Consider the following 23,506-nt stretch of genomic DNA (forward strand, 5'->3'; position numbering starts at 1 on the left):
CAATGTGTGTAGGCCTGAATGCACGCATTGTGCAGCAAATGAGGTAAAAAAAAAGTCCCTCAAAAGGATTAAGGCGTGCAGTGTAAAGACAGGGAAGCAATGTGTAAAAATAATTAATTAAAGCCTTGCCTGACTCTAAACTTGTTTGTTTTTTCTCCCCTGTTCTTTTCAGAATGTAAAATAGACAATTGTGAAGCGTGTTTCAATCGCAATTTTTGCACAAAATGTAAGGACGGCTTGTATTCACACAGTGGTCGATGTTACGTCAGCTGCCCCCCCGGACAGCGCACCGCCAACGAGACCATGGAGTGTGTTGGTGAGTGAGATTATTATAGACTTTCTGCTTTTTACCTGCATTATTCACACTAAAGCTTGTTATATTAATGTCAACTGTCTCTGCATCGTATTTGTCTTTATTGTTGCTCGCTAAACTGCAACCGCCCCTCCCCCCACCCCATTGTCCGACATAGAACATTATCAGGAGATATGAATTTTTAAAATATCTTTACGTTGTATGACAATTTTGGAAATGTGTAATATGTTTTTATTTTGGGTTTTTTTTTGTGTTTAATCAAAATCATACAAAGATATGACAAAATTAGCTTATGGCTGGAAAACATGATGTTGAAAATTGATTATTTGGAAAAAAAAAACTAGGGGTCAATACAATTTTTTCACTTACGGAACGATACCTACAGTATATTGTAGCCTTTAGTATTGACCGATACCGATATCGACCCGATGCGATATCTGCAAATCATGTATACTTTATAACTTAATTTGTAGTGTGGAATGTTAGAAAAATTTGATCAAATAATATTATTCTAACAGAAAACAATAGTCAGCAACAACAGGTAGGAGAAAAAACTGACCCATTTATTATTAACCAATGTGTTACTTACATTTTATCCTTAAACACAAGAATATTCTACAATTAAATTCAATAAATAAATAAGAATACATTGAAAAACAACCTCACTAAACCCAATAAAAACTATAGTTATTATATCTGAGATTTTAGATGCAGGCTGATATTATTCGTATTGAATCGGGACACAAAACCATGAGTAAAACGCTGAGATTTCCAGATTCAAGGTTCAGAGACATGGGCACTCACATACAAAGAGTAAAATAATGTAGGACATTATTTGCACGTAAATCCAGAAAACGCCACACTCACCAAAATGTTCAGACATAATAATCTGCATTCAGACATTTCACATTTCAAAAAACGAAATAATTCACTTAATTCTGTGTTTTCGCCAAACATCAATGACAGGTATGATCATGGGTGACTGTTTTGTCTTTAATTATATTCATATTTTAGCATGTAACTAACGAGTAACTAGGTGGCAAAAATCAAAGTAACAGAGTAAAAGTATGTATTTTAACTTATAAATTTAGTAGAATAAAAGTAAAGTAGAAATCATCAAAAAAAAACTACTTAGTACAGTCAATGCCATGGGTCGGAAACTGTAATGATACACAGAGGATAACTAATAAGAAAAGAAATAGAAATACTTCTTTTCTATTTAAATTCAAACATGCCAGTATATGAAAGAGGATATCACAGAATTTGACTGTTCATGAATTATGTATGTAGTATGTACAGGTTAAAGGTAGATTTTCAAAGTTTATAAAAGTAAAAAGAAACCATGCTTATATTTTTTTTACATTAGCATGCATTATGTATCTTTTTTTTTTTTAAGAGATAACTTAGACTTGTTTTATTCTGAATGTATGTAGTCGTAAAATGAGGCAGGAGAGGATATGAGGTCACAATCGCGTGTCAGTCGCCGCTAATTTTCGCCAAATGCAAAAATGCAGTAGCTGTAGAAACGTCCGTCCACCGCCTGTGGAGCTAACCTGAGCCACCGGACATTTCCACACTCATTTTAGTCTTGATACATCTTTTTGTTCATATGCCTTCCATGTGTCCTAAACTGACTGATTAGCATCACATGACCGTTTAAATCACTGCATCTGAAACCTGGTTGAAGCCTTCTTTCACCTCCAACATTTTTTGTCCATCAAACGTGTCTTGTCCTTTTCAATCAGCATCGTAGTCCAAATTCACAGAAAACATCTTGTCTCCCTTGTGTTGAGGTGGTATGTTAAAGAATCCAGGCACGGAGACAAAAGCAAAGAACTAACTTTACTAAAACAATACAACAAACACAGACAGATGTCAAACAGAACCCCAAAAATAACTCAAATTCAAGCTGGGTCAAGGCAACAAGCTGTGGTAGAAACTACAGTGAACTCACTGACTGGGCAAAAAAAGATGATTATGTAAGCTGCTACAAACAATATTTTTTAAATTTGATAAAATCATAGTGAATGCTTTATAGATCAATGAATCGAACATCATTTTCTCCAAAAAGAAAGGAAAAAAAGTCAAAATTGCAGGGGCAAAAGTTTTTCATCTTCATCTTAAACACACACAAGTTGACATTTTTGTGCATTTTATTTATTTATTTATTTTGAATGATAAAAAATGATAGAAATAAATAAATAACAGAAATCTTTATAAAATAATTAAAAAAAAACCAAACTATTTCAATATATTACACATTCGACTTGTTTGACAAGGGAGAGGAAGAAGCCTACCCACATTATTCACCATTAGCAAGCGCAAAATCCAATGAAATAAACTAAATTGACAACACAAATAAATACTCCAATCGAGCTATTAATAAAAACGGAATAAAAAGAACATTGCATTGCATTGTGGGATGAAGAAATCAGGGTAAGAATGAAGTAAGCACACTTCTTTGCATCATTTTACAGGACTCCACATCCCACAATGCAATGCATGAAATGTTTCTGACAATGTCAGATCCAAACAAACTTTCGAGCAGCATTTCTGACCTTTTTTCCTTTCTTTTTGTCATAAATTATTTTCGATTCATTCGTCCATGAGGCCTACACTATGATTTTATCTAATAAAACAAATATTCTGGATATTACTTTTAAAGTTATGAATAAAGGGTGAATAGTTCAAAACAGAATTATTCTCAAACCTACTTCCTATCTGTTGAGGAGGGAGGTGAAAAATCAGGGAAAAGAAGAGCAGGGCGGGGCCTCATTAAAATAAAAAGAAATCTGAGCACTACGAGATTAAAGTCATAATATTTCTAGAATAAAATCATAATATTGCAAAATTAAAGTTGTAATATTTTGAGAGCAGTCATAATATTTTGACAATAGAGTCATAATTTTATGAGAATAAAGCCGTATCTTAAAAAAGCTTGTAATGGTATTGCTGTTCAACTAACAGTGATAGCCCTTAAATCGACCACTTGCAGTCAGTTCCTTCTCCACTAAAGAGACTATTTGCTCCAAATCAGTCTGGTTCTTTTGTGGGAACAAATGCAAATGTCTGCAAAGTGGCTTTAAAGTCTTTCAGCTGATACAAGTGGTGATAATAGGCCAAAAGGCTCAATTTTTGAAACCTAAAGAGAAATAAAATCTCACTAAATGCTCCACATTCTCCATAATGCACGAGTGACCACAACACAGACAGCATTCTGTTTGTTTCATTTTTACTTTATTCTCATAAAATTACAACTTTATTCTCAAAATATTACGACTTTAATCTCGTAGTGTCCTGATTTTTATTTATTTGTTTTAATGTGGCCCTAATACGCACTCGTAGTAATGAGCCTGACAGCTCCTTAAAGAATTCTCCCTAATGGCCATGACATGGAAGGTAAAGCACATTGGTGTTGGGATGTGGTGCTGTTCATAGATGTCTATCATCAGAAAGAGAGAGAGAAAGAAAAAAGAGGGAGAGACAGACTGAGAAAGTGAAGTTGGCCAAATGTATTAGTGTCCAGCTGCTGCCAAAGCAGGAGGTGAGTTTGTATGTGAGGAAATGGGTGGTGAACAAACACAGAAAAACAATCCGAGTGAGTAACAAGAAGGAGACATAGCCAAACTACTCACTCACTCAACATTGCCAGTAAGTGATTAAAGCAGTAGGAGCAAAAACATCCACAGACCAGGAATAATCTGACTGAACAGAAGAACAACAGAAACCTCCTCAACTTTTATTGTGAAAAGATGAAGCAGTTTAAACTATTTTCCATCTACACACAGCTACAGTATAAGCTGAATCAGAATGTGTTTGGATAAAAAATCACCTCCAAAAAAAAAAAAAAAAATGTAAAACCTTAGAAATGTGTTCATAATACATTTTGTTTTCAAAAATAAATATTTTTCTAATGCAATGATTGTTGTGTTTTATGTTACTAATAAAAAAACAAATAAACCACTAATGATTATGAGTCACAAAGCCAAGCTATAATGGCCTCACATAAAGGATTTTCAGTATGCGAGTGGTGAAATAACCCAAAGTTGGAATGCAAAATAGTTGCATGAAGAAAAATAGTTGTATATCCCAAGAAATAGTCATCTTTATACAATAAATTAAAACATCAGATTTTTATTACATTCCCACATGCAGTTATGGGTCAATAAAAATCTGTCACAAAAGTCCTTTTTGGGATTTAAAGAGCATGTGACCCAAGAACCAATGCATATATGTGACTAATCATTAGCAATGTGAACAGTCCATGTTCATAACTCAAAGCTGATCAAATTACAGGGAGCAAGTTGTTTACTGAAGACCCAGAGTTTTGAGGAGCTGGCATGTCCACCAGATAGAATGTATAGCAGATATTTTTATATATTCTGAGAGAGTAGGTGGAGCTGTATTATTATACCACATTTTAGTTTCCTATGTGATGCAGTTCCTGTGATATTAGAAGCTAAAAATGGAAGAAAAATGAGGACAAGCGAAAATCAACACGTACCCCCATCACTAAATTGGCCATATCTCAAAAAGTGTTCATCCAATCAAACTAAACATCGTCAATTTTGAATTAAAAAGTAATGATATAATCACTTTATTTATATTATGTTATTATTTATAATCTAGAAAATACAGTTATTTAATGTTTTGAGCCCAGAAAAATACTCAAAACTTACTGAAAATTCCACTGTGACCCATTTTTGGGTCCCAGTGCCAGACGTTAGCCACTAAACCATTAAACTATCTGGAAAGAGGCGTAAATTTGGCAGTTTTTTTTTTACAGAGCTGACGGACAAGTTCTAATCAGTAGTTAAAACCAGAAAACTCTTCACATTAACGCACTGACACCATTTGTTGAAAAATGTATTAAAAACAAATAAAATAAAGTATTGTCAGGCCCACAAAGCCTGACAGAAAAACATATAAAAAACATATACATACATATATATATATATATATATATGTCGGTCTGTATCTAAAATCTCTGATTATAATATATAATTCTTAGTGGATTTTTAAAAAAATATTTTTAGGTTGAAATGCATGTAACCCATTAGTTTATTAATAAATGGGTGAGTTTTTCTCATACCTTCTGTTGCTGACTATTGTTTTTTTTTATATTCCACACTACAAAATAAGGTATAAAGTATGTATGATATCTAATCGATATTGGCTAATAAATACTAAAGGATACAATATCGGTATTGTATCTCAAATGAAAAATTTGGTTCGACACACCCCTAATATATTTAATTTGCACCACAACTCACAGAAAACACTAGTGTAATGAAATAAACCCAACAGTAGGCGATCTATTCAGGTTGAGATAAAATATGCTTTGGATACTTAATACCCACGTCTCTAATAAACAGATTGGTGTTATACAACATATTTTGGCCACACAGGTGTAGATTGACAGCACATAAACACATTGATACATAATTCCCCAGCCTCAAACAAATTGACAAATTACTTTGATTTATTATTAGACATCATCATAAACATTTATTTCACCACTTCCTCGTTGGTGTCCTATCCCCCCCCCCCCCCCAGGCCAACATGCCTCAGAGTGTGAACTGGGTGAGTGGAGCCAGTGGAGATCATGTATGAAGAAGAACAAAACCTGTGGCTTTAAGAAAGGCTTCCAGTCGCGGGTTCGATTCCCCCTCCTGCAGGTCAATTCCTCCACAGCTCTACCGGCACCAAACTGCACCACGCAAACCGAGAGAAGGAAGTGCGTCGTGATCAAGACGCCGTGTTTCAGAGGTAAAACACATACTGTACACAACAGAGTTGGGGCCAAATACATTTTTCATTTACTCTTATGTCTTCAATTATCCATGCTTAATTACAACTCAGTTACGATTATGGTGACCTGCATTTTTTCCAATTACAACTAAAATTACAATTATCATTTTCCCCCTGAAAGGTAATTACAATTCTGCAATACAGTATCTTTCCTCTTGTGTTAGCTTTCTGTTAGCATCTCTTACGATAACGGGCCAGGTTTGACCCATGTCTTAAATCATATGTAAAATACACTAAAAATATTATTTATCATGCAATTTGTTTCTCATCTCTTAGTTTTCTTGTTAGCCCCAAACCCAGTACACACCACTTGCAAACAACCAAGTCTGTTTTGAGTCTTTTCTGTTTGTGAAAATCAAAGGTTGTAAAACACGAGGGATTAATTTCTAACTGATATAATTCTTCAGAACTAGAACTGTGTGTACACATAAGACCATCACACACTTATTGATTGTGCCAACAAAGTGTTTTTGGAAGATTTGGGGGGGCGGGGGATCTGGACTGTTAAGTAGAACTGTTCACTCTAGCTCTCATTAGTCACAGTGTGTTGGGATCTGAGTTTTTAAAATCACATTGTGTCTTTGGCCTTCATTTCATAGATTGGATTGGATTGGGTTTGTTGGGAACACATGGATACAGAACTCAACTTTTAAGCTCGTAAACAAATAAGTTCCATCTCCGAGCCAGATGAACCAGATGAAAGTCGTCCTTTCACAAAGCAAACCTGGACAAGGTCTATTTGTTCTGATGGCGGTGCTTTTGAAGTTGCCCTTGCCCTAATCCAAAATGAAAAAGGATGTATTTGGCTTTGAGGATCAGAGCGTACTAAAAGGGCAGATGAGGTAAAGTAATGGTTCTCAACCTTGGGGTCGTCGGTTGCCTTCCAGGAACTAAGAATATGATTTGAACAATTTGCGCCCATTTTGGCTTATTTATACGCTTTTTCTTCAACTACACCAAACGTGACATATTTTAACTTATTTTCATCAGGTTTTCTTGTCATATTTTTTTCTCCTTTTAATGCGTTTTTGCTACATTACTGATTACTCCCATTTCTGCCTCTTCTTCATCAAATGTTAATGCTTTTAATGCACTTTTCTTTTCCGATTATAAGAGATTCTCGGCACTTATGAACTCTTTCCACCTAATGTTGCATATATTGACCCATTATTGTAACTTTTAACCTCTTTTCACCATATTTCATGCTTATTTTTTTGCCAATTTAACCATATTAACCAGTTTAAAGTAATTCATTTGTTTTTCTGCCACTCTTAAGCAATTATTGACACTGAACCATTTTTCCACTTTTTCTCTTTGTTTTTTCAGCACTGTAATTTTCAGCATTTAATCAATTTCTGTCCCATTTCACCACCTTTTCTGCCATTTTTGGTCACTTTTTAACCCATTTTATTTCTGATTGAAACAAGGATTTACGTATTTAAGATGATTATATACTATGGCCCAAATAGTACTAAACCTCCTGGATAACAGTGGATATTATTCAGATTAATAAATGAATGAATGTGGTTATCACAGATTCATAGAACAATGGACCATCATTTTACTGACTTTATAGATGACCCTGTCTACACAACTGTTCTTCAATGTGCTACTTTTATTTTAGTGTGAGGTAAACTGAGGTAAAGAATCCAAAAAAAATTACGCAGAATGATGGAAAAATGTAAACATCAACATTTTTAAGCAAACTGTTAATCCTTGATTTTCCCAGCGATGAGATCGCTTTTCTCTTACATATTTCTTTTTTTTTTTTTTCAGAGAATGATATTGCAAAAAAGTTTGTCAAATTTCTATTTGCGTCTATAAATCCTTCGGCTTTGTGCGATGTGCCAATTTTCACTAGAGCGTTGAAGAGAAAGTGAGCTATTGTTGAACATTGGCACGCTCAGGAGCTAATGGGTTTGGCAGTAAAATCACGCAGCAATATTTATGCAGCACTGGCAACGGCGTAGACGTCATATAACAAAGTAAAAGCTAACACGCCTCATTGCCTTGATATATGTGGACGAAAATCATCAAGTCTTGCACAATCTAGCGTTACTTTTAAATTGCGTGAATCTGTTAACACTTAAGCCCCTTATATTGATGTCAGAGGACACACATACAGGATATAAAGCAGAGTTTGATGTCAATTTGGGCTGTAATATGTAACAACTACCCCCGCTGACTAAATATGGTAAGAATGAAGTAAAAACACTTCCAAGCATCCCTCTACAGCAGTGGATCCCAAACCTTTCAGTCCCGTATCCCTTCACACATTTATTCTGAAGCCATGTACCCTCTACTCTTGCACACTTAAAAAAACACCATAGTGTAATGCAGTGTTTTTCAACCTTGGCGTTGTGACCCCATGTGCGGTCGCTTGGAATGCTTAGTAATAATTGGTAAAAAAAAAAAACGGTAACACTTCATATTCAGGTACTGTAATAATGGTTAATTAATGCGTTTTGAGCACAAATTAACAGCTAAAAATTGCTTATTAGCTGTTAATTTGTGAAGTGCTTATTAACCGTTTATTAGTGCTTATTAAGCATAAATTATCCATTATTACAGTATATTTAGTTTTAATACATGTTAACAGCATCTTGTGCTTATTATGCATTCATTAACCATTATTACAGTATCTTAATATGAAGTGTTAACAAGAAAAATTACTGATTGAAAATTAAATTGAAATGTTTTCAATGATCATTCTGTTTCAAACTGACACATCACACACAATAAATATCAAACAACTGTATTATTTACTTTAAACTTTCTCAAATATAAATGTAGTTCAAATAAAATGCTATATAAAAATATCTATGTTACACACTTTAATAAACATGTTCAAAAACAAATTCTAGATGAAAAAGAAAAAAGTGCCTGTGACATGAAAATGGGGTCATGATTTGTAGCCCTACTGTAAAATGACTTTCTGAATTTTACTTATAATGTTGAGGAATAATATATAATAAAAATATATATGTAATAAGAAAATATTATGATTTATTTACTTAATTACCCTTCTGGGATTTTTCGTGAGAAACAACAAATTTTTTTCAACAATCACTTGTTGATTGAACATATAGCAGTAATACAACGTGTTCATCACCCTGAAACTGTGAAATACAACTCGCTACAACATGAATGAGAAGGGTGAGGTTGAGAAATCATTCGTTTTTCATTATGTAACAAAAACATGAAAAGCGAAAAAATTTGATATTTGTTTCCAAAACAATGCCTTGTTTTTCAAATTCAAGCTCTCACTTAGGAGTCTCTGAATCCTCCGAAATGTCCGTGAGGAGGTTCTGTGCCCAACACCAGCTAAAGCGAAAAGGACACGTTTCGGATGCACAGTTGGAAGCACCGATCTTGTCATGCTGAACTGCTGTTAGCATAGCCGTTAGCGTCGGATGAGAGTACTTTGGCCAATCGGTAATGGAGAAAACAAATAAAGGTGTTCGTTTTCTGTACCGAAGCAAAAGAGTTTGAATTTGAAAAACAAGTGGTTTTCTGTTTTTTCATTTTGGTTTTGGAAACAAATATCAAATAATGAGTGTTTTTTTTGTTCATTTTTCATGTTTTTGTTCCATAATGAAAAACGAATGATACACAGATTTTGAGAGGATGGACAGAACTCTGCAATGTTTGGATGAATTTGAGAGTCTCAGGGATGGATTCACAAAAGGTTCAGTGGTATTAAAACGTGTGCAAACGTCACTCCACACGCTAATAAGATGGACAAAGCTCAGAGAATCAGGACTGCGCGTCAGAATGCGCCCGCATTCCATTTAGTGCGTTTCCCTCTAATGAATATGCATAGTAGGCGGATCTGACGTCTACACATTAATCGAGCAAAACGCTCATTTGAATAATGGCAGTCTGCACCAGTTCTGCTCGTGCACTAATGATTGCTTCAATTTTCGTAAATTCCGCGCAGCAGGTGAGGAAAATGTGTCACTAAAGGATTTAGGGAAGCAACTGAATTACCACCCTTTATTTCAGATCTTAGTGAATCTGTCCCTTAGTCTTTAATTGCTCTCCACCTAAGTCTTGTTCCGTTTTTTGTTTTCATGTTTGTCAAATCTGGAAATCCACTTTAACACGAGTACGTGGTGGCAAAGGGTATCAAAGTCTTGATAGCACGTTTGGCTAGCTCAAAGCAATGTTGCGCTCAACATATTTGCGCTTTTTTGACATTATTTCTCGAATAATATGTTACGGTTTTCATTTATTCAGATAGTTTTTCTTAAGGAAATCCACTTTGATCTCCTGACATGTTTCGACTGACAACTGCCATCAAACATCAAAGCGATCAGCAGACGCCGCTGACGAAGACTTCCTAACATTTGTATTTGGACTTTCACAACAAAATAAAAGGTCAAACACTTTTTTGTGCTTAATACTTTCACAGACAAATAGTTTTTTGGGAAAAAAAACCCTAATGACTTTCCTTCCATGTATTTTATGAGTGATGACTGGTGAGCATGTTCATAAACTGTGGTCTGCAGATTTAATGCTTGGTGTCGACTTGGCTACACATGTCCTAACCCATCGTTTTTCTGTTGGTTTTTTTTCATCAAAAAAGCTTTACATGACGTCTCAAAGAAGGATTTTTCAGCACGTTTCAATGCTTTCGTGATGTCAAACTGTTTAGTTTTCATAAACTAATGAAGTTCTCCCTCATTGGACTCAGAGCAGTGATTAAGTCCATGGATGCTGATGGTGTTTCAGGACCATTTGCTCTTTGAATGCTTGACATCACAGCTTCTTTGATTTAGATTGAAATGACTTTTTGCTCTGTATTAATTGTAGTTTGAATAGTCGCCACATGCACTCGGTTATAAACTCAAGACAAATGGTGAGTAACCTGAGTTGAAGTAAATATGAAGCCAGCTAGAAAAGAATTTTCATCAAACTCTTTATCAGGTATGGCCAATTTAGTGAGGGGGAGTATGTGTCGTCCTTATTTTTCTTTAATTTTCTGCTTCCAATATCTCAGGAACTACATCACATAGAAAACTGAAAATTGGTATAATAATCCAACTCCACCCACTCTCAGAATATACAAAAATATCTGCTACACATCCTATCTGATGGACATGCCAGCCCCTCAAAATTGGAAAAAAGTTTGTCCGGGTTTGGGTCTGGAACATGTTTGGACCTTCAGTAAATAATTTAGCATATGTCTCGGCTCCATGTAATTTGATCAGCTTAGAGCTATGAACATAGACTGTTCACATCGCTAATGATCAGTCACATATAAGCATTGGTTCTTGGGTGACACGTTCTTGAAATCTGAAAAAAAATACTTTACTTCTTTTTACTATTTTCATTGGCCCATTACTGCATGAGGGAATGTAAGAAAAAATATGTTCTCTGTTATAATTTATAGTATAAAGATGACTTTTTCTTGGGATATAAAACAATTTTTCTTTATGCAACTTGTTCATTTTTATTATGAACCCCAACTTCACCACTTGCCAATATTGAAAATCCTTTACATGAGGTCATTGTAGCTCGCCTCTTTGTCTCCTAATAATTTATTGTTTATTAGTTTTTGGTGTAATTTTTGAGATATTGGAAGCTGATAAAGGATGAAAAATAAGGATGCACAGAAATCGACACGTGCCCCTCTCTAAATTGGCCATATCTCAAAAAATGTACCAAAGTGCGTCGGATGTCCTGAAAATGTGTTAAATGATGGATGGTGAAGTCCCTCATATTAAACCAGAATTTTATACAATTGACATTTACGTCTCCCTGAACACCTTTTACAAAGATAAATTGCACATAAATGCGTGACATTTTGTATAAAAAATTAAAAATAATTTGGCCACATCTAAAAAATGTTTTTTTTCATTTTTTTTTTAAATTTTAATTATTTGGCATTTTAAGATTTTTATCATTTAAAAATGACATAGGCTCAATTGTTATAAGGATTATATTTATTATTGAAAAGCATCAACATTATTATCATCCTCCAGACCAACAGCAGTTATTCTCCATTAAATACATTAAAATCAGATTCCTACAGTAAGTGGTGCCTAGAAATAGACTGAACATAAGCCCTGTTCCCACTCCGTAGAGACTTCATATGGTTCTGTGCTCTGAAACGTGTTGGACTAATTACGCTAAAAAGGTTTTAAGTGTATTTATGTGACACAAAGTTGTCATCAGAGCACGTCTGGTAGATCCCAGTTCCCCACGTGTGGACACTTAGTGGATGTCTGCCTTTCCAGAGCAATTAAATTCTAAAACTGTGTGACAGGTGTGGGGAGGAAAAACAAAAACCAAATGGAGTGATTGTAGAATGAAAAAAAAAAAAAAAAAACACATGTAAATTGAAAAATAAACTCCCCAATAACAAATAAAAATGCTTACATTCATAAAAATTGTACTTTACAGAAATACTTCAACAAAAGTGTTTGGAATACGTTTTATAGGTTTGCTTTTGCACTAATCCTGGCTGTTCTGTATTTGTTACACAGTATAACAAACATGGTCAAAAAATTTATTATAGATTTAAAAAATGTCATTGGGGTTGCCAGAAATTTGTGATATCAAAATGGGGTCACGATCCAAAAAAGGTTGGAAATTACTGGCTTTTTTTGTGTCATATAGCTATTGTCATTCCAGATGGTGAAGTCTGTCATGTCAGATTTTTGCACAATAGTTTACATTTCTGTGTCTCTGACATGACCACCCATTTAAAAAATAATATAATAATAATTGAGCAACGCACTGAACCCCAACACTGCTCCCTTCATTGTAAAGCGACTGAGTACCCAGAAAAGCCCTATATAAAAATGTATGTATTATAATAATAAACATTTCAAAAAAAGTAATAACTATATTGGTATGAAATTGAAAATGTCCCCGTTTGTCCGCCCCACCTGTCATACCTCAATTCCTCATCAGGGGGTGTCATACACTTAGTCTGAGTTAGTTGTTGCATATTTATCAAGTTTAACTTTCATTTTTATTTCTATTTTTAGAAAGAAAAAACAAAAACAACCGACAAAATGATGGAAAGAAGAGGGAGAAGAACCGAAAAGAAGGGCGAGAAAACCGAGACGGTGGAAGAAAAAGAGGAGGAGGAGGAAGTAACGGGCGAAGAAAAGCCAAGAGCAGGACAACAACAACCAGTGCTCCCAGCATCACAACCAGCTCCGAACCCTAAGCCTGACTGGTCTTACAGGGTGTGGCTGGGATGGACCAGTGACCAATGGTTCACCTGGAGGAAGGAATGGATTAATGCTGCTATGCTGCATTGTAGAAAATGCACAAAGAACTGGAGGATGTTTTTTAGGTGGATGAACTCTTCTAATGGTTACGTTCTCTACAATTTTCACGATTGGACTGAAAAGGCACATTTAAGATGACTTTGGGATTGTTTTCTGTGATGAACTGAAGCCAATGGTGAACCAAGCACAGATGGAATGAAGTCTGCTCCGGTTGATGATGATGATGATGATGTATTATTGTTATTTCTGAAGTGTCTGTACCTTTAATTTTGTATGGACAGAAGGCACTGGAAATGCTTTGGGCCTGTTGGATCTGATGGTGTCGAGGAGCAGCGTGACATCATTTTGTCTTTGGGTCGGTTTGTTTTGCTAGAAAAACAGTTCTGCACAAGGAAAAAAAAAAGTGTATTTACATGGTACAAGGCTGTGCGGAGGTGAATGAGTGTGTGTGTGTAACTGGAGTCTGGATAGTTCTCACTACATTGCGTATCTGCACAGATCCCAGCTGTTCGGATTTAAGCTGTTGCATACGTATATACACGTGTTTGCACATCTGTGTTATTTCCGATAAGGGAAAATGTACATGCACAGCAGATACAGTATATCAAATATGCAGTTATTACAAAGCCACCAATTATCCTACAAGCCATGAAACCATCAGTTATCAGTACGTTTGCTACAGGGTCTGTAGATTATTTTGTTGCACAGCTACAGTGTTTTACTTCTGCATTTCAAGCAAGTTTTACGTAGATTTTATGGCGACAGCAGTAACTCTTACAGGTTTTTATTTCTTGGGGTTTTTTTCTGGGTTTCTGAGACAGTTGCTTGATTCATTCTTTCTTCAAGCATCGGATTGTGTTACTGAATATTTTAAAGTCGTATTTATCAACCAACCTGGACTGTCTTTGTGTATATCTTATTCTGTGAAAGCATGAATAAAATTCACATTAAGATGGCATACATTTGTCATAAACTGATTTTCTTTATTTATTCATTATTATAAATCTATCTATAAATGCAAGGAATGTCTGTGTGTGTGTGTGTGGAGCGGATATCTCTCTGCACATTCTTCCGTGAACACAGCATTATGAACGCTGATATTTTCACCACGTGTTTATAACCTTATGCGCACCTTGGATGTACATGCTGCACGCACACAGCCATTTAGAGAAAGTTGCGACAACTGAAGTTCGAAATAGACTCATAGTCCCCGGAAGTTATTACCGGGCAATGCCAGCGGGTGTGCTCAAAGCGAAACATGCACACTTCTCCGCGAACTTAGCTTAAAAAAACCTACGCAAGCACGAAGAGAACATGCAAACGCCACACAGAAAGGTGGATTTAAAAGATAAAATGATGGGCTGCATCCTCACTGTTAAGATAATATCTAATAATAATAATGTTCAGGTTTATATATATATTGCTTTCATGGACAACCATAGACATTTCTACACAGTCAAACGGGTGGATGTAAGCCACATCTGCAGCCACATCTACCCTAGGGCAGTGTGACTGCCAATTAGAGGAAAGGGCAATACAATAGTTTTAATGTTATTTTTTGATAGCTTTACTGATTTATTTATTTTTTTAAATTCAACCTTATTGTTTTCAAAAAACAAACAAAAAACACAAAAAGGTTGGATCGAGTCATTAACTCATTGAGTGCCATTCACGTCTATTGACGTGAATTGTGTTTTTTGGCTGGGGTTGCTAGGAGACAGTGTGACGAAGCTCTCCGGTGAATATCTAACTGTACAATGATGTAGTGACCAACTGGTGACATGTAGGTGGCAGCAGCGCGCCTTTGGATGAGAGATCACCCGTGATGGGCAGAGCTCAGAGGAAGAGGAAAAGAGAGTTTACGAGACAGAAAATGGCGCTACGAGAGTTGATGCTGAAGTTCACAGCAGCACACACTCAACCAGAGCGTGTGTGGAACTAAGTGGACTATTGAGAGTGTGGCGATGGTGGGAGAAAACAATCAAAAAAACGGGGCAAGCGGTGACACTCGGCATGTCCGGGATGAGGAGGAAGTTGCGTGTGTGGAGAATGACGGGGGAGAGACTTGGAGGATGGCCAAAATACAGTAAGAAATCCATTAAACTCTGACATAGATAGTAAAATAATAATGTTGCCATCAAAAGCCCGGTCTCAGTGTTGTTTTTGTAGTTTTTTTTAGAAGGAAACTAATGTTGAGATGTCACTAAAGCAAAAAAAAAAAAAGGCATTTTTTCTCAGCTTTTTGTCACAAACTGGCGATTTGTGTGAAATTTGTCTCTATTCAACTGCTGATTACGGAAGAACGAAACAAGCTTCTTTTTTCTGATGAAAGTAGAGACTTTAATCTTTCAGAATCTGGTGCAGAATTCAGATTGTCATAGGACTTTATTAATTAGTTAAAATGCTATAAAATGGCTGGCACTGAATGAGTTAAAGTGTTGAGAAAACAAATGAACGTAAAATGATCTACTTCAGAGAATTAAAAAAAAAAAAAAAACATTTTTTGTTCATGTGTTCTGTGATTGTCCAACTTCAAAAAACTTTCGGAAATGATTTGTGAAATTCTCCCCATCATGTTTAGCATTCTCATTATTTAGTTTCTTTTTTCTTACAACGCGATTAATAATAATAATTATTATTATTATAATAATAGTAATAATAATAGTGATTTACTAAAGTGTTATTATTTTTTTAATGATTTTGTTTTGTTTTATGACAATTCCATTCACTTAATGGTACAAATGTAAAATATATTTGCTGTAATTAGATTAAAAGTCCACAAGAGGGCGGTATAGACCCAAACATGAACACAGGTCTGAAACAAAAACCCACGTTCACTCTGTCCTTCAAAATAATAATAATAATAATAATAATAATAATAATAATAAATGAATGTTATAATGTTAAACATTTCACAAACCTTTGGAAATGTTTTAACTGAAAACTAAACCTTAGTAATTAGTCGTGAAACACCACTGGCTTCTGTTTTCTTTCTACTTTTTAATGCTTGCGTCATTATTGAAACTTTCAAATGTAATTTATAACAATATTATATCAATGGCAATGACTATATATGGAGTTCTTGTTTCCCAGGAGTTTAATCACAAACAGAAACCATTATTCATTCACAGAACGTTACAAAGGGTGGAGGTAAGCTACATCTCTAACCACAGCCAGACTGGGGTATTTGACAGAAGTGTGCAGGTTGTGAATTTTGCACACAGCTGCAAACAAATGTATCCATTTATGCTCTCATAAAAATGATACTGCTATACTAATATGCACACGTTTTTCGACAGGCCAACAGGTGGATGGTTTACTGACATATTACTGACATCTTTGCCATAATAATAATTGACATTTGTAAGCATAGAGACACAGTTTTATCACAACTCTTCTTTCTTGCTATATTTGTTATTCTTTACTGCCATAATGTATATATGCATCAGCCATTTAAAGTGTAAAACTGAGTATTTAATGACGTACTTACGCTCTTTCCAACTGCTGCTCTGTAATATTATGAAGTCTTCATTTTTTATTTATTTATTTTTATTGTTATTTTTTTGTGTGTGACGTCTCAGAAGCATTACATATCAACACCCTATAGAATTCTGTGATTTGCTTATTTTTGCCCCTTTTCTGTGACTACATCAAACTTGCCATATTTTTCCTTTTAATGCATTTTTGCTACATTACTATAATTTCTGCCATTTCTCCATCAAATTTCAATGCCTTTTCTGCACATTTTCGGCAGTCCTCATTTAACCACCTTTTCTGCTATTTTTGGTCAGTTTTAACCCATTTTATTTCTGAATAAAACATCTTTAAGATGACTGTACTATAGTACAAATAATACTAAACTTCCTGGATAACAGTGGAAAATTCAAAGACAAATGTCACTGTAGGGATAAAATGGTAAATGGGCTTGATTTTATATAGAGCTTTATCCCCACACTGAAGCAGTCTCAAAGCGCTTTACATATCAGCTCATTCACCCAATCACTCTCACATTCACACACCAGTGGGACAGGACTGCCATGCAAGGCGCTAGTCGACCACTGGGAGCAACTTAGGGTTCAGTGTCTTGCCCAAGGACACTTCGACACATAGTCAGGTACTGGGATCGAACCCCAACCTCTTGATCAGAAGACAACCCTCTACCACCTGAGCCACGGTCGCCCTAATGTATAAAATGTATATGATATTACATTATTGGGTATTTTAAGTGTGCAGGAGGAGGGGGTACATGGTTTCAGGTTAAATGTCTGAAGAGGTACGCAACTGTGAAAAGTGTGGGAACCGCTGTTCTATAGGTGCAATGTGAATGTAGTCAACAGAGACTGATGAAATCTATACATAATTGTCATTATTAAATGTTATTTCTGGTCACCCTGCAGGTTAGAAATAGAGACGTGTCCAGTGTTCTTCTCTCAGATCACTGGAAGATCTTAGCCTTGTTTTCCTGCTGTGAGAATGAGTTTCTTCCCACAAGTACATACGACTAGTTGATCCCCAGATGTCAGTGAGTGAAGAGGACGACGGCCTAGGGCCAAGCCACTGAGGAGCAGCAGTAACCCCATGATTACTGCTTTCAATTCTTTTACTGGGTTCACTGGGAGCCAGAGACACAGGAAACCTGGACTCATTGAAAAACATGATTACAGCATTGAAGTCTAAACCTTTTATCTCTGTTTTAAGAGTTATGTAATAATATGTATCTGTTTCCTGCAATACTTGACCTAGATATGCAGATATGATAATATGGATATGGTTTTGGATCACATCTCTAATGATGTCAACACTATCCCAACCAGGGAAAAATCTAGTGGCGACGTAAAACAAACCAAAGTTACATGTTTTTTTTTGCCGCTGGTGAGTCATTTTACTCAAGTGGTAAACTTTAAAGATTAAAATATTGTGTTTATTGTTTCATGTGGGACATTAATGATAAGTTGACGGATCATTTATTATTGTAAAACACATTCTGAAGTATAAAACAGCAAAGCCTTTCAGTTTGGAAACAATCCTGTTCTCATTGACTTGAGTGAACAACCGTCTCTGCTAATGCGGCTGCATTTTTCATGAAATAAATAAAACAAAAAAAAAAAAATTGAAAAACAATTCAAGTTTATCCCACCAAACACACAACGTTAATTAGACGTTATTTCTTTTTGGGATAAATATGGTCGGTCTGTTTTTTGGAACGTCAAAATTGGTCCAAATGCATCCCCAATATAGTCGTTGAAATCTAGTTGTCATTGGATCGTCCAACATGGTCCAACTTTAGCCAAAACGTAGTCGTAGAAATTGAGTTGCTATTGGGTCGTTCAACTTGGTTCAGATTTGGCACATTTGGTCCAAGTGTGGCCCAGGAATAGTCATTGGAAATAGGACTTCTCATTGTAGTAGCTCAACTATTTTTTAATCCTTTTATTTGGGATAATTTGGAACAAATCGGCCAAAAAATAATAATAAGAAAAGGTATTGCAACAACTTTTAACATAACAGCCCACAAACATCTGATTCTGATCCAGGTTGACTACAAAGGTTCCCACAATTAGGTATTACATTTTGGTAAGGTAAGATGTAACACTTTTAATTCATTTATTAATTAACAAAATGCTAACAAAATTAATCTTGAGTGCATAGTACTGCAACCAGAAAAGGACAGCTTTTTACCTTCACTTTTCAACCATATTTTGCTGGGTGGGATACTTTATTGTTACTTTTTAAATGTTTGAGTAATGGGAAAAAATTAAAGTAATTACTTTCATTGAGAGAGGCCATGGCTTAGAAGTTAGGACATTGTTGTTGTTTTACTAGAAAAAAGTATATATTTTAAACTGCAGTGTATTTGATGGTATCCCAATCTAATGTTAAATCACACAGCGGTCATGACACATTTGATCGATATAGCACTTGGTATTGGCAGACACATGTATAGGGTGTATATTTAAATACATCCTCAGGTCAGGTATCAGTGAAATGATTTGGTCATTTGTCAGACCAAACGGACTCATTTGTCAGACCAAACGGACTCATTTGTCAGACCAAACGGCGTCAGATGAAACGTAAACGTAAAACACGACATGACGTTGTATTTTGAAGAAACCGGAAATACTGTAAACAACATCATTAATATGTGCTGCTTCAGATACGAGAGTAAGTTGAAAGCTGTTGTTTTGAATTCATTTTAGTTTCATTTAACTAAGTATTTATTACTCAAACAGTACATTATGTCTTAACTTCTAAAAAAATTAAGAAAATAATGGCTTTTCAACTTACTTTGTCATGTGTACTTCCTGTTCCTTCAAAATAAAATGCCATCGGTCGTTAAGTCTGAGGACTTTTATTTTGAAGCCTGAGGCCGTTTAGTTTGACGCTGTTTGGTTTGACAAGTGAGGCTTGGATATTGTCAGTGCCTTTATATATCATTAATAAGTGCAAACTAGGGCACATTAATGTTGAAATAGAGCTTTTTTACAACCATAATCTGTGGTCCATTTGCTCTTTATTTGGTCCCTGAACTAAAATGAGTTTGACACCCCTGATGTAAGTCATCAGAATGAAAAAAAAAACAACAAACAATAGCTGTGTGTTGCATTATCTGTAAAAATAACACTACTGGTTTGAAAACAGTTACTTTTGTAGCGGCTCACCCTCTGTGGAAAGCTACTGTTAATCATAAATCCTGCTCGTTGTTCATACCTGAAATATTTCATCTTATCAGTATTTGGATTGAAACGTGAACAGTCATGATTTCTGGCGCTCCGTTAGCTAATGTGCAGTTTAACACACCCAGGTCTGAGTCACCTGTGAGTATAGCAGCTTATGTCTCTGAGCCAGTGAGACGTGCGCTTTGTCAAGAGGACAGCAAACATTAAGCTGAATAATAATAAGAGGGCAGGGAAACACAAAAAAAAACTTTTTAAATTTGCTTTTTTTCAGTACTTTTACAAACAGCTATCCTGTGTTTACTATAGTGTTTACACTTTCCTAGACCAGAACGTACCGAGACCAAGACAAGACCAAGGCTGTGTTGTAAATATCATACTAACGTACAACTCATCCTAAGTCTGACATTAAAAGTTGGTATGTGGTGTGTTCACATTAGATAGTATGAAAAGATCGAGTACATGAGAAATACCAGGATGTATACTATATTGGGACATTTTTTAAGTATGCATGGTGGGTAGTCATACACTGGTCATACTCAGCCATCCCATGATGCATTGGGAGGGGAATGCAAAATTGTCCAAGGAATAGCCAAACAAGTCACACATCCCCTTTTCAAAACAAAAGCATCTCTTATTGTCTTTCAATAGTTTTTTAACACTTTTGTAAATAGGGCTTTTGTTTTGAAGTTACCCGGAAGTTTTGTCAGTACCACAATGGACGGTCTGCAAAAATCTCCAAAATGTCGGCATGGAATGTGTTTATGTGAGTTTTATGGATCTGATATGTTTATATTCTACTTCACGTGTCAAACTCAAGGCTCGGGGGCAAAATGAAGCCCTTTAGAGCATCCAATTTGGCCTGCAGACAGTAAAAATGAGAGAGAAAACATGAATATTTGTGAAAAATTACCAAATATTCCAGTTTCAAATCACAAATTGAATAAAACTCCACAATATTTTCCTTTGCTTATATCACACGAATGCAGTCATTTTTAATAGCAAATTATCTACATTTTCTTTTTCTTTTAAATACATTTGACAGTCAAAAACAAGGTGTGTTGTAGCTCCACCCCTTTCACTGAGGTCCTGTGGGACGAGCTGATTGGTTGATTGCCTACACCTGGGGCCTGGACTAATTAGAGCTTCTACCTGCTCACAGAGACTAGTTTTGTTCCTGTGTTCCCCTTTCACACGGTAAGTTCTCTGTTTGCTTTTAGCTTTCATTTCCAATATTTGTGGTTTATTAAGTTCTTTCTTCAGCCATCCTCTTAGTTTAGTCGATAATAATATGTCTTGTTTTGATAAGATGTTGGTTAATTTTTGGACATTTAAGAGACTTTGTGTTTGTGGCATTAGCATGTTTATGACTGTGCAACGTCATGTTTTTAGAGATTTTCGTTATTATGGAAGCAAATCCCTCACGTCAGAACCATTTCTACTTTTGTTCAGACTCAATACAAGACTCTGTTTAGGGAATCCTAGTTTGCTACATGGAGCGTTTCTTTTTCCATTTAACTGCTGAATGACTGACTGGTGCCTGACAATCATTCCCATGATACCTTACGACTGACTAATAGCATGCTACGCTACGGTTTTGATTAAATACACCTCAGAAACATGAGCCTCGGCTTACGATAGAGGCTCATTTTATTATTATATCCATTGAAGAATCAAACAGTTTTAGAGCATCAAAAATCCAACAATTTGGGTAAAAAAATAATCATGTAACCTTTGAATCTTCTTCAAAATAAAAAAAAAACATAAAATATGCAATCACATATTTTAGAACAGTATTGATCAATCTTTTATTTCATTCAGACAACTTTTTCAGGAAATTTACTTCGATCTCCTGACCTGTTTCGACTGTCAACTGCCAGTCTTCCTCAGAGGCATCTACTGATCGCTTTCATACGTCTTCATGAGTTATTTCTGAACATGGCCACGCGGCCTGTCACCCTGGGACTCTCTGGAGAAGAGAGTCCCAGGTGTGGGAGAGTGAAAATGATTCCTTCGCTTCAACATCAAAGTAAGTGTTAACATCAAAGCCAACATCAGTCAACATCAAACTAGATTTCCTGAAAACAGTTGTCTGAATATTCAACTCAACCCAACTTTTTTTATATAGCCCTTTAAGGCAGCCACAGCTGGCACAAAGTGCTGTACTCAATCCATAAAAATAGCAAAACAATAAACTAAGTAAAACAAGAATAAAAACTGACGTAATTAAGAAGCACAACAGTGAATAATGACAAACTCCAAGACACTAAAACAAGAGCAGAGTCTCATGCCGGGTTAAAAGCCAAGGAATAAAAATGGGTTTTAAGAGCAGTTTTAAAAATGAACAGTGATGAGGTATTTCTTTCGTGTAACAGTAGCTCATTCCATAGCTTAGGAGCTGCAACAGAGAATAAAAGAAAACTTTAACATATTATTCCAAAAGAAGACAGAATGAACTTGCTGGAATTATTATTAATGGAGTTCTTTGAGTGCAAAAAAAGTGATACATTTCTATTTTTGTCACGATCAGAGGTGAAAATAACAGATTACAGAAGTACTGTAATTACTATAATTGAGTTGCTTTTATGGTTACTTTTTTGAGTAAATTTCTAAATCAGTAATTTTACTTGCACTTAAGTATGTTTTAAAAGCAGTAATTTGTTACTTTGTCCACACCCAACCGTTACTGAGTAAATTATAATTTTTTGTTTCAAAATAATCAACGGACAATGTGAAACATCATAGACGACCAATCTGATTAAACGTAATGCACGGGGCAAAAAAGGCATTTAATGCTGATTATTCTCAGTTTTAGAGTTCATAAATAGCTATACTAAGATCCTTAGAATCTTTTTTTTTAAATTTTTTATTGATATCGTTGGTGTTATTTTATTTAGAAAACAAATGTACATTTTGACAAACCTGTTATTTTATACAGATACCTTTGTGGAAAATAAATTAAGTTCCAATTGTGCAAGATTTGTTCTCTTCCTTTTTAAATTCATACATGAGATGTTTACTGTATGTAAGGGAACCGTGTCAAGATTTGTTACCAAAAATAAACATAGGGGGTGAAAGTAATAATGTTTAATAGAGCTACCTTTTACTTGTACTTGAATATTTTATATGTGACTTACTTGTACTTGAGTACAATTTCAATCAAGTAACAGTGCTTCTATGTAAGTAGGATATATCCGTACTCTTTACAGCTCTGGTCACAATGAGGTGTCATCATCTCGCTGGTAATGAGCTTCTTGTTCTAAAGGAGAACTGTAAAACCTGCAGAACTGCAGCCGTCCATGATGTGCATTAAAGTGACTGTGAATGATTAAACTGAATGTAGCACATGATGCAGTTATACCCGTTGACCTCTGACCTCTCCTGCTGGCCTGTTTTCATCTTTCAATAAATCCTATTAATGATTGTGTATAGAGCTGAGCACCCCACCGCCACCCCCTCCC

General features: G+C 35.4%; 1 protein-coding gene across 2 annotated transcripts in view; it reads left to right on the forward strand.

Annotated features, from left to right (window-relative positions):
- Positions 1-14,329, forward strand: part of rspo1 (R-spondin 1) — a 31,955-nt gene extending 17,626 nt beyond the window's left edge. For both annotated transcript variants that reach the window (XM_028471689.1, XM_028471690.1), the window contains exons 4-6: positions 173-316; positions 5,870-6,082; positions 13,123-14,329. In XM_028471689.1, coding sequence (XP_028327490.1) covers positions 173-316; positions 5,870-6,082; positions 13,123-13,307 — 542 coding nt within the window. In that variant the 3' untranslated portion in view covers positions 13,308-14,329. The remainder of the gene's footprint in view (positions 1-172; positions 317-5,869; positions 6,083-13,122) is intronic.
- Positions 14,330-23,506: the final 9,177 nt, after the last annotated feature.

Source organism: Gouania willdenowi, chromosome 16 (genome assembly GCF_900634775.1).
Source record: "Gouania willdenowi chromosome 16, fGouWil2.1, whole genome shotgun sequence".
NCBI lineage: Eukaryota > Metazoa > Chordata > Actinopteri > Blenniiformes > Gobiesocidae > Gouania > Gouania willdenowi.